Source organism: Lissotriton vulgaris, chromosome 3_1, assembly GCF_964263255.1.
Source record: "Lissotriton vulgaris chromosome 3_1, aLisVul1.2, whole genome shotgun sequence".
Lineage (NCBI taxonomy): Eukaryota > Metazoa > Chordata > Amphibia > Caudata > Salamandridae > Lissotriton > Lissotriton vulgaris.
The window spans coordinates 881,206,008-881,219,132 of NC_141689.1; the positions used below are offsets into that span (position 1 = coordinate 881,206,008).

The following is a 13,125-nucleotide window of genomic DNA, read 5'->3' on the forward strand; positions in this document are numbered from 1 at the left end:
AGATCAGAAGTGGGGGAAGAAGATGGTGACTGACAAGGAAGAAAGAGGGAGCAAAAGGACATTTGGCAGATTAGGAGGGAGTGACCATTGACAGATGAGTGTGCAATCAGCGAGCCGCAGAAGCATGAGAATAATTCTGATGAGCATGAGAGTAGGGTAAAAATAGAGGGGAATGCACAATCAATGTTAGCAATGAGAGTATCTTAGTCAAAGATGGGGCTAGGGTGGTTGGATTAAGGGCAGGATCAGCAGTGTCAGGTGTAAAAGGAGTCGATAAGGAGGGGTTAATGGAGGAGCATAAGATGAGTGGAGAAAGTGTTGCAAAAGGGGGGTGCAATTGTGAAATGCACGATTAGGAGAGTAGGATGTGGAGAGGAAGGATAAGAGAAGTAAGAGTGTAAGAGAAAAGGATCTGATGAAGACGGAAATTAAAGGGGTGTATTGTATGGAGTGTTTATAGAAGCAGCTCCTCAAGCATCTGAGGCTTAAGTAAGGGAAGCGACTGTGAAGGCGCAAGGGCAGCATTGGTGTTATAAGTGGACTGAGGCAAGCGGCTGGAAATCAGGATGCCTGGGAATTGAAGAAGGCTGAGTGAAGGAGGAATGAGTTCTAGGGTGCCGGAGGTCTCCGCTTGGAGACGTGATTTACAGGAATGGGCACTGGTGGGCAAACGGCACATTATACGCACCTGTAGGCATGAGTGTGCAGCTGACCACCTGGCGACGTGAGGGGAAATGATCCTGAAACTAGCAGAGCCCCCCAACTCCTAACTCAGAGTTAAGGGCATAACTGGGCAACATATTAGGGCAATTGTGGAATAGATACTAGAATATCTAGGCTGGACGGGGTTGGAGGGGGGAGTAATGAACAATGGGAAAATGGAACTTGTATTGCTTGTGACTTGATTGCACGAAAGACACCGTTATGTTTGGTTATGTGTTTTCTTTGGAAAGCAACTAAATAAACATATTTAAAAAAAGGAGATATTAGTGCTAGCAGCCAGAAGAAGGCTACAGTTTGTAGATCGCAGACCAAACTAAAAATACAGGAGAGTTGGAAAGCAGAGGGTATTGTGAGGCAGTAGTAGGAGGAAAGGTAGCAGTAGAGTTTAAGAGAAAATGATATCATCAGGAACGTAGTCCCTGGGGAATGGAACCTCTGGTGTTTGGACAGGGATTGATGATCAGGACTCTGGCTGCAGAAAGGTTTATCCGGTGCAGTCGGACTGGGAGGCAGATGAGTAGAACACGCAGGAGATTTCTTGATGCCCTAATTTGAGGATTTACTCGGACAGCCACTTGCAAGGTAATCTGAGGGTAGTAAGTGGGGAAAAATAATGGTATTTAGACTGCTGAAGAGCCTCGGGGTTCTTGTGCTTGAGTTGGGCCCAGAATCGTACAGGGATTACTTGGAGTGGTTGACGCCTGGTGCAGATCAAGACCCAGATGCAGAATACTGAGCAGGCGGAGGCAATTGGACCACTGACCAGCCAAAGGGGCCGCCCAGATGCAAAATACAAACTGTCTGATGATACGCAGACTAGAAACTCCAAAAGGACCAACCAATAGGGTACATAACCTCAAATTTAGGATACATACTGCCCTGGCTACTCACCTTAGATGTAGGATATAAATGGTTGAGGGCTGTGAGGCTATTAACCCCCATATAAGGACTATTATGTGGCTGTAAGGGAGTTGTGTACATGTAAGGAAAACTGCACATACAAATTGGTGCAGAATAAAAGTAACACACACTGACCAACTTGTGTGACTGGTGAAGGTGTAGTGCGAAGGGGCAGCTTTTCTAGGCCAAGGCCTGCCTAGGGCCAAACTAGGAGGGGAGTAAGGGAAGTTGCCATTTTCTTCACATGACCTCAACATAATAATCCTTATAAGGGAGCCAAGTAAATGTGACTGGACCATACATTCAAGATTCTTGCCAACATTTGGTGCCAATTTGGCAAGTAGGGCTGACAGTTTTTGGATGAGAAAGCAACAGTGTATATCTTGTATAATATTAGTTACAAGTGCTTGTTCAGAAGCATGAATGAATGTGATAACAGCCTATCAATTAGAAATCGCTATATGCAGAATATGCTGAAGGAATTCCGAAATTCCAGACCCACTTAAAATCAAGTTACTGATGTCCCACATTCTTTTCCTTGTTAGACAAAACTACAAGTGCTACCTTCAACAGATCTAAAATTTTACATTGGTTTGAGGCAGACTACATTTACTGTGTACTCCGTCTGAGGCTGCGGGAATAACTGTGTACTTCGTCTGAGGCTGTCTACTCTAGCGCCAGGAAACCAACCGGTGGCAGCGCGCTCAATAAATACTTTTTAACATTAACAGGAATATTTTGCTCTGTCCACCCTATAGCAGTATCTACCCGTTATTAAATAGTCAACTGTCTTTTGGAAGGATCACCCCAAATGATTGACTTCCTGGATCACTCGTAATGTCTAGGAGAGTTTCTTCCATGGATCTGGTGTGTTACTAGCCTTCAACTTGCTGTGGACAATGCAGATATTTAGGCCAAGATTATCTGGCATATAAATTCATGGCTCATAGTCTGTTTTATTTGAACCCTTCTCATGAAGGCTACTGCAGATGTGGTGATGTTGTAATTGACTTTAAGCATGTTGTCTGCTCTCAATGTCGTTCTTGCCATCAAACTATGGTTTATGACTGTCCCTCGTCCAGGTCCGACTCGGATAGAGGTATTAGTACAGCCTTGCATTATTCAAAACGTTTCTTTTGATGTCACCTTTTGCAGAATGGTCAAGCAAAATCAATCAAAAGTAAGGTTTTTTGTTTAGATCGTATTTCCTATAACTGTACCTCGGCACATACATTTCATTTAGTGTAGGTAGAAACCACAGAAATATTTTTGGGGGGATTTGTTTTGCTGTTGCAAATGTATAACAGAACCGTTTGGAAAGGAGCTGCGAGTAGCCATTCGGTAACATCCAATCGCTGACGTTTGTTGCAAGGGGAAGTTATTGCCCATTCAGCCGATGAGTGACCACGACTGACATTCCTCAGCAGGACTCGTGGCCTGTGTCGACCTCAACTGAGGGCAAGTCCAAAGAGTTCACTTTTCAGGAGTTTCCTAAACTTCTGGTTCCGCTCTTAAACTGGGGTTAACTAGTACCAGATTAACGACCATTGCGCAGGCCCCCATTATGACATGTTAGAATTCGTAAAGCAGTGCTATACAGCATGTTGGTGCAACATAGCAAGAACCAGTGACATTTATATAATCTGGACCGCAGTATATGTTATCTATATAGACCTCAAATGCTATGTAAAGGAGCGTACATTGTGCTAGCATATTACACCTGACAACATGTATTTGCCATCAAGGCTGTTATCCTTTACCTGACCCCTTAAACTGTGAACAGGTTGTGTTTGTAATGTAAAGATAGAGAGGAACCCCTTGAAGCGAACAAGGGAATTGGGGTGTTAGACCTAAGTCAAAGACAAATTGATTCCCTTGGGTTGTGTACAAGAAAAGCTAGAAAATTAGCTATAACAAAGTGAAATTATGCTCCTCAAGTTAAAAATGTAAACAACATTAAGAGTACGTAACAGTTTATTGAAACATTAAAATAGCATACAGTACATTTCTAATTTCATATTATTTTAGAAATGTACTGTATGCTATTTTAATGTTTCAATAAACTGTTACGTACTCTTAATGTTGTTTACATTTTTAACTTGAGGAGCATAATTTCACTTTGTTACAGGTTGTGTTTGTAACCAGTCCGTTGGTCTCACTGTCACTTGCCTTTAAAACCTACATTGACAGGATACAGGAGGGGAGGGGTGATGAAATGATGGCGCGCGGAACAGACCTCCTTATTTGAGTTGACATACATGTGGGCGAGGCCGCTGTCAGACTCCAGTTGGCGCGTTGATTGTATATTTTGACTGCCACGAGTTCTCTTTGGAAAAAAATGTGTCAAAAGGACTGTAGCACGAACGCAGTGGGGCGGGGCAGGCGCTGGCTCTCTCCTTATCGTGTTTATTCTTCATTCCTGTACGAAGCCTGCGTGCATGAACCTGGCACCCAGACGTGCGCTTTCACCCCATGACCTGACGTGACAGCGTACGATTAGATAAGCGACCTTGGTGAAGGGCTGCAGCAGACGCCCGGTGGTGATGTGGAAACAGCTTTTCACACGGCCTCCGGTGTAGGAAGCTGAAGGCAGCGCTAAAGTGTATATTCCTGTCGGGTCCAAACCACTCTAAATAAGCTACACTGCGCATGATTTTTTTTTGTAAAAATGCGACCAGTGAAAATTGGAAGGCCTTCAGGTGGTTTTCGTGTACGAAAGGGAGACCAAGTATTGTTGGTCTGGTTGTGCAGTACATACCCAGATGTGGCATGTATGTATGCACTATTTGTATAGCGTGAACCTTGCCGGAGGCAGCAGGGTGCTGCACAGGGCCAGAGGGAAGCATAGACTCAGTTAGTGATAGAGGTAGCTCGTGTCCGGAAGCAGAAGTGTGCTCTACTGCATTGTGACGTAGCGTTTTTTTTTAGAAGGGTGCGTATTTTAACTCTTTACCAAATTGGAGCAGTAATGGGCGCTCCTGCTGTATACAGGGATGTTCCAGATCCTGGAAGCATAGATGGAAAGGACCCACTACCTTGTTGCGTCTTTTTCATTACTCTTTTTAGTCTGCAGTCTGATGGTGTCCTGGGTGCAGGTGTGCTGAGAAGCACCAAAGAAGGTGAACTACACTGTAAGACGAGCAGGGGTGCTGATCATGAAAGCTTTTCAAACGATGCATCTGGTTTTGAAGATGGTGCTGGCTGGCAAGGGAAGCCAATAGACCTCCATCAAGCCTGGGCAGTATTATGTATTCCTTCAGGCCTGGGATGAGACGTGCTGCGGCTTGGCAGAGTAGACGAGAGGATTATATCACCCAGCTCACCCGTTTCCAAGACAAGGCCATGGTAGCTGTAGTGGAGTTGAGAGAGAACTATGCCTGCTAGCTTTTTGAAACATACAGATATACTTGAATACTACATTTAGGTGCAAAAATTCGCCTAAACAGTTGGTGCTATCTTTTTGCTGACATTTTGTACCTCAAATGCAGTTTGATGCAAGGAATGAGGAATAATACATACAAATGAGTTTTGCACTTGTTTTGCTCGCTTTCTTACTGATTTTTGCCAGTTTTGCATTAACTCAGAGCAGGTAGGTTTAAAGATATACTAGCAACATGGCTTCCCCTTGGTGTATGACAGTTCTGCACTGCTACAGAACTCAACGAGTTCTGTGGCGATCTGTCGGAGCGAGACTAATACTTTTTCACTTTTGTTTAAATATATATGGGGAACAGGCCTGATAAATCTGTTGAGGTAACCTTTCCAGTAATTTGCCTGCTTGGAACGGAATACATGAAAAACACATGCCACCTTTTCATTGATACAAGAGTCTGAGGTAGGCCAACAAACCATGGCCTATAGCGGGGTTCTCCAAAGTCTGTCTTGGAGGGTGGATCCGTGCCAGATATTCAAGATAACTACATTTATTTAAATGGGGATATGTTAAAAATCTAGCATGGATACGGCCCGCCGGGACCGTCTTTGGAGAACTCTGGAATACAGTGTGCCTGGCAGAGTAATCATTTATGGGAGGACTTACACCATCAGCATTTTGAAGAATAGATGTACTGCTGTGAAATGTAACCTGCCGAAGTCGGTGACTGCCCGCAATGGAGGAAAAGTCCATGTGCCCAAAAAAAACTACAAGTGCAAATTCCTATATTAATCCGTAAAGTGGATTTGCACGTGAAGGTATCTGCATTGGTATTGCATAAGGTGTCAACTAGTTGTCCAAATACCTTTGTAAATCGGGACTTTAAAAAGTCATCATCTCTATGAAATGCATTAGTTCACAAAATGATTTTCTGCGAGTAGCTTATAGCGATCTTGTAGTCAATAAAATGTCATATTTCAATCTCTACAAAAAAGTGACCGTGCATGAAGTTAAAACAATTTTGTAGTATCAGAACTATCTATTACACATATTAATTTATATTGAGGTTTCTTACCACTTTATTGTAATGTAAGATTTGCCTCGTCCTAAATGGTATTTAGTTTATATGCTAGGGTCCAATTCACAAACTGCATTTTTGTGGTGTGTAGAGCAGTATTATAGTAGCACTACTCGTGTACTACAAAATGTAATTCACAAACCTAGGGTGGAGATCTCTGCCTCTCCTATCTTTTCTCTGCATAAACCTCTGCCTCAGTGTTGATCTTCCCACACTTAAGTGTACTACCTTGTAGTAAATGTGGGAGAGATCTGGGGAGTGGTGGGAAAATGTGGTTTAATTACTGAAAAATTAGTGGGACTAAGGGACATTTAAGGAGGTGATTTGGACTAGCATGCCCCTTCCCCAAACAAACACCTCCAAAAAAGTAAGACAATTACAATTCACAAAGAAAAATTCTGAAGTTACTACTGTTGTAAAAGCCATGTCGAAGTGGGTCGGATCTGTGGGGCACAACGTGCCCATACTTTTTTTAAGTTAACAAAAACAGTTCCCCTACTTTTTTCTAGAATACTAACATCTCGGTGCGGTTAATTCAAATTGTTGAGCTGTCTTAGCTGAAATGGAAGGGAGGGCATCTCCTGTGCTGTTAAGCATTGGGAGGACAAACAGCAATTTGTTTAAATTTAATATTTATAAATAAAATTATTATATTACATTTTTATACTTGAAACACTTTTAATTTGAGTTAATGTGCTGTAGCTCTTTATGTAGTTCTATGTTAATAATAAATATTTTAAACAGTAAAAAAAAGATTAAACTTTATTACATTTCCACATACTTAACCACATGGAGGTCTCCACACCAGTGGCAGAGAACTCCACCAACAGGTGAGAAGTTTCTATCAATAACACTTGTAAATTCTGTTGTAGGAGGCTTCACTGCAATAATGAATATCATAAGGATGGAGAGTTACTCTTGCATGTTGTAGTAGATCTACGTGGGAGTGAAAATATACACATTTATACCTTACTGAATTGGACCCTTAGTTTTGATAATTCTAATAACTGCCCATTTTTAGTATATTAATCATACAACTTTTTAACTGTTCTGCGCCTTTCTTAGTCACATCCATCTTTCACGTCTGAGTCCAATTATCAGATTTCTAGTGTTCATCAACTTTAATCTTTAACTTTATCCAAATGCGCTTTTAAGTTGCTTACATATTTTCAGGCCTACTTTTCCATAGAACTGTGCCACCAACATCTAGCTCAGTACTTGATCTAGAGCCAGCTGAGTTGGTACCAAATTCCAGCACCAGACCTATTTCTCGAACAAAACGTAGAGACCACAGCGTAGCACTTCTGATGGTTATTGGAGGCTTCATGGGTGGAACTGGAAATGTTTTCTTCCTCTTAGAGCTAGAACTCTCGCTGCATCAAATCTACAGCTGCTCTAATAATTATCTGGACATTTGGAGTTCTTGGATTGTCTTGACTTTTGGAAGCCATTGGGAAGCAGAATGCATCACCCTAGTCTTCAGGATAAGTAAGGGAACCTGCACTCTTGTGGCTGAGGCAATTCTCTATCGAGTTGGCAAGGAGGATGCAAGATATTATTTAAGGTAGTTCACAGCTAAGGATTTTACAGTGAAATCCCTAGTACTACTTTTTGAGATTCTGAACTCCTGAAATGACCAGTGAGTCTTGCACCTTGAAATGGATCTTCCCAGTTTCACGATAGAGTTAAGTAAGGTAGAAAACTCTGATCCTGCTCCTGACTGGCTCCCAGCAAATGTTTACTGGATAAATGTCCTAATGGTGCCTGCCATTCCTGTTCACCAGGGCTCAGGTACCCTACATCTCCGATTTGAGAGACTTCTCTGTGAGCAAGAATGTTTTACCATCACCACGGTAAGGTCAGTTTCACTGCTTATATGAAGAAGGGGACAGTCTGTGCGCTGAAGCTCCAGGTAAACCGATAACGTTCTTAAAAGTTTCCAGTCTATACCTAGCATTGTGTGTAGTGTGCCTACAGGGTTTATTAGAACTTTCCATAGATTTATTATAATAGTGAATTATACAAAAGCAAATTTAGTACTGGCGGGCTCTAAACATGGTACATTTTTGACACAGCTTCAAACATGCACAGTCGACATGCTGCATTTCTTATTATCACTGTAAGCTGGCCGGCTATAGGGTGGTGTGTTCTTGCTTCTACGGTGCAGATTTACAGTGTTTCATAGTATGTCATCTACACCTCACATTTACAATTCTTGCCTAGAACATGAGCTGGAATGCAGCAGATAGATGGTTCTACCAAAGAAATATAAATTCCTGCATGGGATACTTGCATTACCCTCACCCCGTGGTAATATCTGCGAGTGCATGTCAGTCCATTGCTGTTATGCTGACTCTGACTTTACACGCGGAGGTCAATGAAGTAGATATCAGTCTTACTACCTGTAGGTGGTAATTCTATTGTATGGTACCACGAAGAGCATACGTCAAGGTTGTAACTACTTTGAAGGTGCAACCAATTATGAAGCCCCAGAAGGAAACAACCAAATAAACTAGACTGCAGAATTTTACGTAGTACAAGAGAAGAGTACTAACAGTGGATCATCAGGTAGAGCAGATCCCCTGTCCTCTGCTGGGGGATATTTTGGCTCTCACATTTCTCTCCATTTAATGTCTGGACTGCTTCCCTTCTGCTTCTTTCTGGAAGTTTGGCGGTGCATCTTTGCCTATACTACTTCTATGTTCTAAGAATGTAAATGTAAATGTAAATGTATAGGCATTTATATAGCGCACTACTTACCCGGAGGGTCCCAAGGCGCTTCGACCGCTGCGAAACCCTTCCTGGCTTCCCTGAGAGATGGTCCCTTAATGGGTATCTCCAGGGTGAGACCAGGCATCCCCGGCGGTCTGGTGGGGCCGTTAGTGAAGATGAGGCAAGCTAATTCCCAGAGTTGCCGAGTGTGAACGCTGATCAGAGTGGGCACCGAGGCAAGAGAATTATCAAGTCCGCTGACCCTGGTCCAGAAACCTGCCGCGCCGGGAATCGAACCCTGGTCCCGGGCCGTCCTCTGCTCTCGGGTCTGCCGCCTCTAACCAGTGAGCCACACTACTGTGATACACACATGCCCAAGCTCCAAGAACATGTATAAGGTTGCTTATGCTTCCAATGAGTGGGTGTGTTGCCTTGCTATTCAGGCTGACTGTAATGGAGCAGGACTATAGCTGTTTTGTAAGGGTTGCTTCCCTTATGGAGTAGCACGTTGGGGGTGGAGGTTAACTAAAATGCAGTCTGAGCGATTGTCAGTGGCTAAGACTTTAACCATCTTTGGACAAATCACTTTTTGTTGTTTTTATGGTCATTGTGTTTGTCAATAATTGGACATCCAATAGTGAACACAAACTAGAAGATCTGCCAACCCTCCGCCGTGCTGCAGCCTTCCCGCCATAATCCCAGTTAGTCTAAGGTATTTCTGGTCCTATATCAACCTCAGTCAGTTCATGGGAGCATCTTTAAAGCCCCTCAACTCTACTCATCCCAAGCAGCTAATTGTGCAGATCCACCAGTTCTTGTTTGCCTGATTTTAATATTGCTCGCCATTTGTCAGATGTATTTTTCAATCTTGGTGCTGAAATTGAACTTGCCCTGCAGTCTTTTGATCGTTGATGTTGGAAGCATTTCTGTTTTATTAGGGTATTTGTGTATTATTGGGCTGTATAGTTGGTGCCTGAAATCCTGCATGAGTTATCAGTTCTCTTGGATATTCACTGCGTTGTAGATCGATCATGTGAACAAAAGAAAGTTAACCCATCTTTGATGTTCTGTTTGCTTCTACAGAGTTTGGTCTAATCGCCAAAACCTTCATTGCTCAAGGGCAGCTTGTTCCTGATGACGTCATTACGCGGCTGATCCTGCACGAGCTCAAAGACCTGGACAAGCACCCCTGGTTACTGGATGGTAAGTGGAATTGTGTCCTCTTGAGGAATGGATCTGTGAGACCTAATGGAACACATTCTACAGGCGAAACTTGAGCCGCATTTTAACACTTAAGGGCATCTTATTATTTTTATTTTTTCTTAAACTTTGAGTTTTCCCATTGGTCACAGGGAGGGGCCACACCCAGAGCAACTATTGGGTCTGAAATGGGTGTAGCATTATAGAGTGTGAAACATTTCAACTTAATGCTCACTGATGGTATGTCGTAAGAGTGAAACAATGTCAATTAAAAGTTCAAGATTGAACTATGCTGGTGATATGAGTTCCATATCGAACTTAAAGATCAATTTTTAATGGATCAAACTGAGGATATTCTGCTCCAGGTCCACATATTTGTCCTAGTTACAATGAGGAGTCTCAGCCATTCCACCTCATATATTCCTGGAACAGAGCCTGCACCTCTCAGCCCCTCTCTGTCTGGCTCTGGATTGTATTTGTATTCTGGTGTTGCCCTAGTCAAGGTGCATCACCCCTCGAGTTGCTGTAGAGGGCTTAGAACTTGTCTCAGAGACCTAGCCCAAAAGTGTATGGCTAGACTGCCATAGGAGGGCTGATGGTGGGGTGTAGGGGTCATTAGTCTATTACTAAGATAACTGATGGATGCAGGAGAAGGGGAAAATAGGAATCAAAGACAAACATAGGTGCCAGTAAAGCAGGACACTCTGTTGATTATTCAGAAGAAAACTGCGTGCAAGTCTCCATGCTTCACATGCCTGATCCGGATCCATTTCGTATTGTCTCTCCGCTCAATATATTTCACAAGGTTTGCGGAATTTGCCTCTGTGTGACGCTACTGTCTTACTTTCTTTTTCTTGAAGTTTATATAGCGCAAACTTGACACAAAATCAGATATCAGCGCTTTACATGAGCACCGGTTGCGTTACATGAGGACACATTCATTTTTGTTAGGCACCGCCAGATTAAGTAATTTCCCTAGAATCATAGGATGTTGAGCGACGGTGCCGAGACTCGAACCCAGTTCCCCAGATTTGAAGTCCACCACCTTAATCGTTGGGCTACATCCTCTCCCCATTTCTGCAGTTTGGGTAGTATTTTCAAAATTATTCGAGAATTGAATTGAACTGAATGATGTTACTGTTTAACATCAGTTCAGCAACATTTAAAGAAGATCTAACTTCCATCTCTGAGTGGATGGTTGACAAATATTTGCAGTTGAACTCTACCAAATCCGAAATACTCCTGGTAGGAAGGGATTCTCATCTTTGGGGGAACCAGTGGTGGCCTCCTGCTCTTAGTGTACCCCCCTGCCCAAACATGTGGTTAAGAACTTGGGAGTACGGGTGGACATAGATCTCTGCTTTGAGACTCATGCCAGATCAGTGGCAGTCACTCGTCTCGGACTGTTACGCGGCCTAAAGCCAATCCTAGGTCTCCTCGACTCTCAAACCCGGCAGTTAATCATCCAGTCTACCATCATGGCTAGATTGGCTTATTGTAATGTGCTACTTTTGGGATTCAACATATCGGTGATCAAAAGGCTTCAACGCGCCCAGAACGATGCTGCCCGCGCTCTGTTTGCCCTTCCTAAACACTGCCATGTTTCCAATCTCCTCTGTCGGTTACACTGGCTACCCATGGAACAGAGAATACACTTCAGAACCCTTTTTGTACCATCTTCAAGATCTTTTCAGGCATATGCTTGGGGATCTTGAGCAATATGTGCTTCCCTTAGGTACCCTCCCTCGCCTAGCGCTCAGCATATCTGCATCTGGCCAGAGTACTGCGGATACGGAGGGCCAGAGCGGGTGGCCATTCGTTCAAGGCATTGGACCCCTCTCTCTGGAACTCCCTGCCTCTTTCTATTCGCAGCACCCATGATCAGTGGACTTTTAGAAGGATGGTGAAAAACCTGGCTTTTCTCCAATCACTAAATTTCTCTTTGACTCCTCTTTGACAGTCTGCGCTGTGACGCCCGGTTGCTGGGGCAGCCAAGCGCTTTACAAATATTATAACATAACATAACTATAATGTTCCACATGTTTCTGCGTGGATGAGCAGGAAACCCAACAAGATGTTACATTGGTATTACATCAAAACTAGGCCTTGGCCTCTAAAATACCCCCATTATATGCAGGCTGATGTCATAGTGTGAAGGGCGATGCAGTGAGTTTACATCACCTACACTCCGTGTGCACCAGGGTGTATGAGAAAATGGATCTTTTACCTAGAATAAGCGGAAAAGCCTTGTTTATAAGGCATAGACTCAAAAGCAGTGGAGGGACGAGAAAGGATGCCAGAGCAATAAAGGAACTGGTGTATGATCAAAAAGCAATGGAAGAGCGGAAAGGCAGAGGAGAGTAATGAAGGAAGTAGGGAGAAATCATTATGTACCCTATAAAGTTGGGCAAAAATATAAAATTAAACAGGCACACAAGTGAGCGAGACAACACAAAAGTTCTGACTATAAGCAGTGGAAGGATGCAACTCATCCAGTCAAAAAGACTATAAAACAGCTGTGCTTCAGTCAAGGAACAAACAGGAGTGGATGGACAGCCACTGAAAATGAAACAAGGTTATGCGAATGACCAGAAAGCTGACCAACGATAATTGGCTAACCTGCAGCCCACTCTAATTCTCTCCTTATGTTACGAGTTGGGTGGGAAAGGTTGGTGTATTTACCACGCATACCATTACCCCTAGCTGAGCTATTTTCCAGGTCTGGTAAACATTTCCTATTCCAAATTTCCCATACGAAAATGTGACATAACATGTAGTATTGTTTTTAACACACCAAATTACATGTTTTTCCATTTTCTAGGCTTTTCCCCCATTACATTTGAGCAGGTTTGATCTGCTGGAATTTATTGTGGAAAATTATCCACAATAATTATCACAAAGCATGTAATTCCAAACCCCTGAAGTTGTTGTGAGGACGAATTTACTGGTATTGTGTGAAATAGGTCTTGGACAACACACAGCTAAAGCTGTCTGTGGACAATGAGTATCACAACAGGAGCCACCACACTTAACAATACAGCAACGTTTGGGCAGCAGTGGAACTGCTGTATAGCATTGCAATCTGAGAGGAAATGCAGATCCAAACTTCTGGCCTTGGGGTGCCCTGGAAATTTTGGAT

General features: G+C 43.1%; 1 protein-coding gene across 1 annotated transcript in view; it reads left to right on the forward strand.

The window, feature by feature from the left end:
- AK3 (adenylate kinase 3) overlaps positions 1–13,125 on the forward strand; it is a 102,686-nt gene that overhangs the window by 29,345 nt on the left and 60,216 nt on the right. The window contains exon 2 of the mRNA XM_086961202.1: positions 9,870–9,989. Coding sequence (XP_086817328.1) covers positions 9,870–9,989 — 120 coding nt within the window. The remainder of the gene's footprint in view (positions 1–9,869; positions 9,990–13,125) is intronic.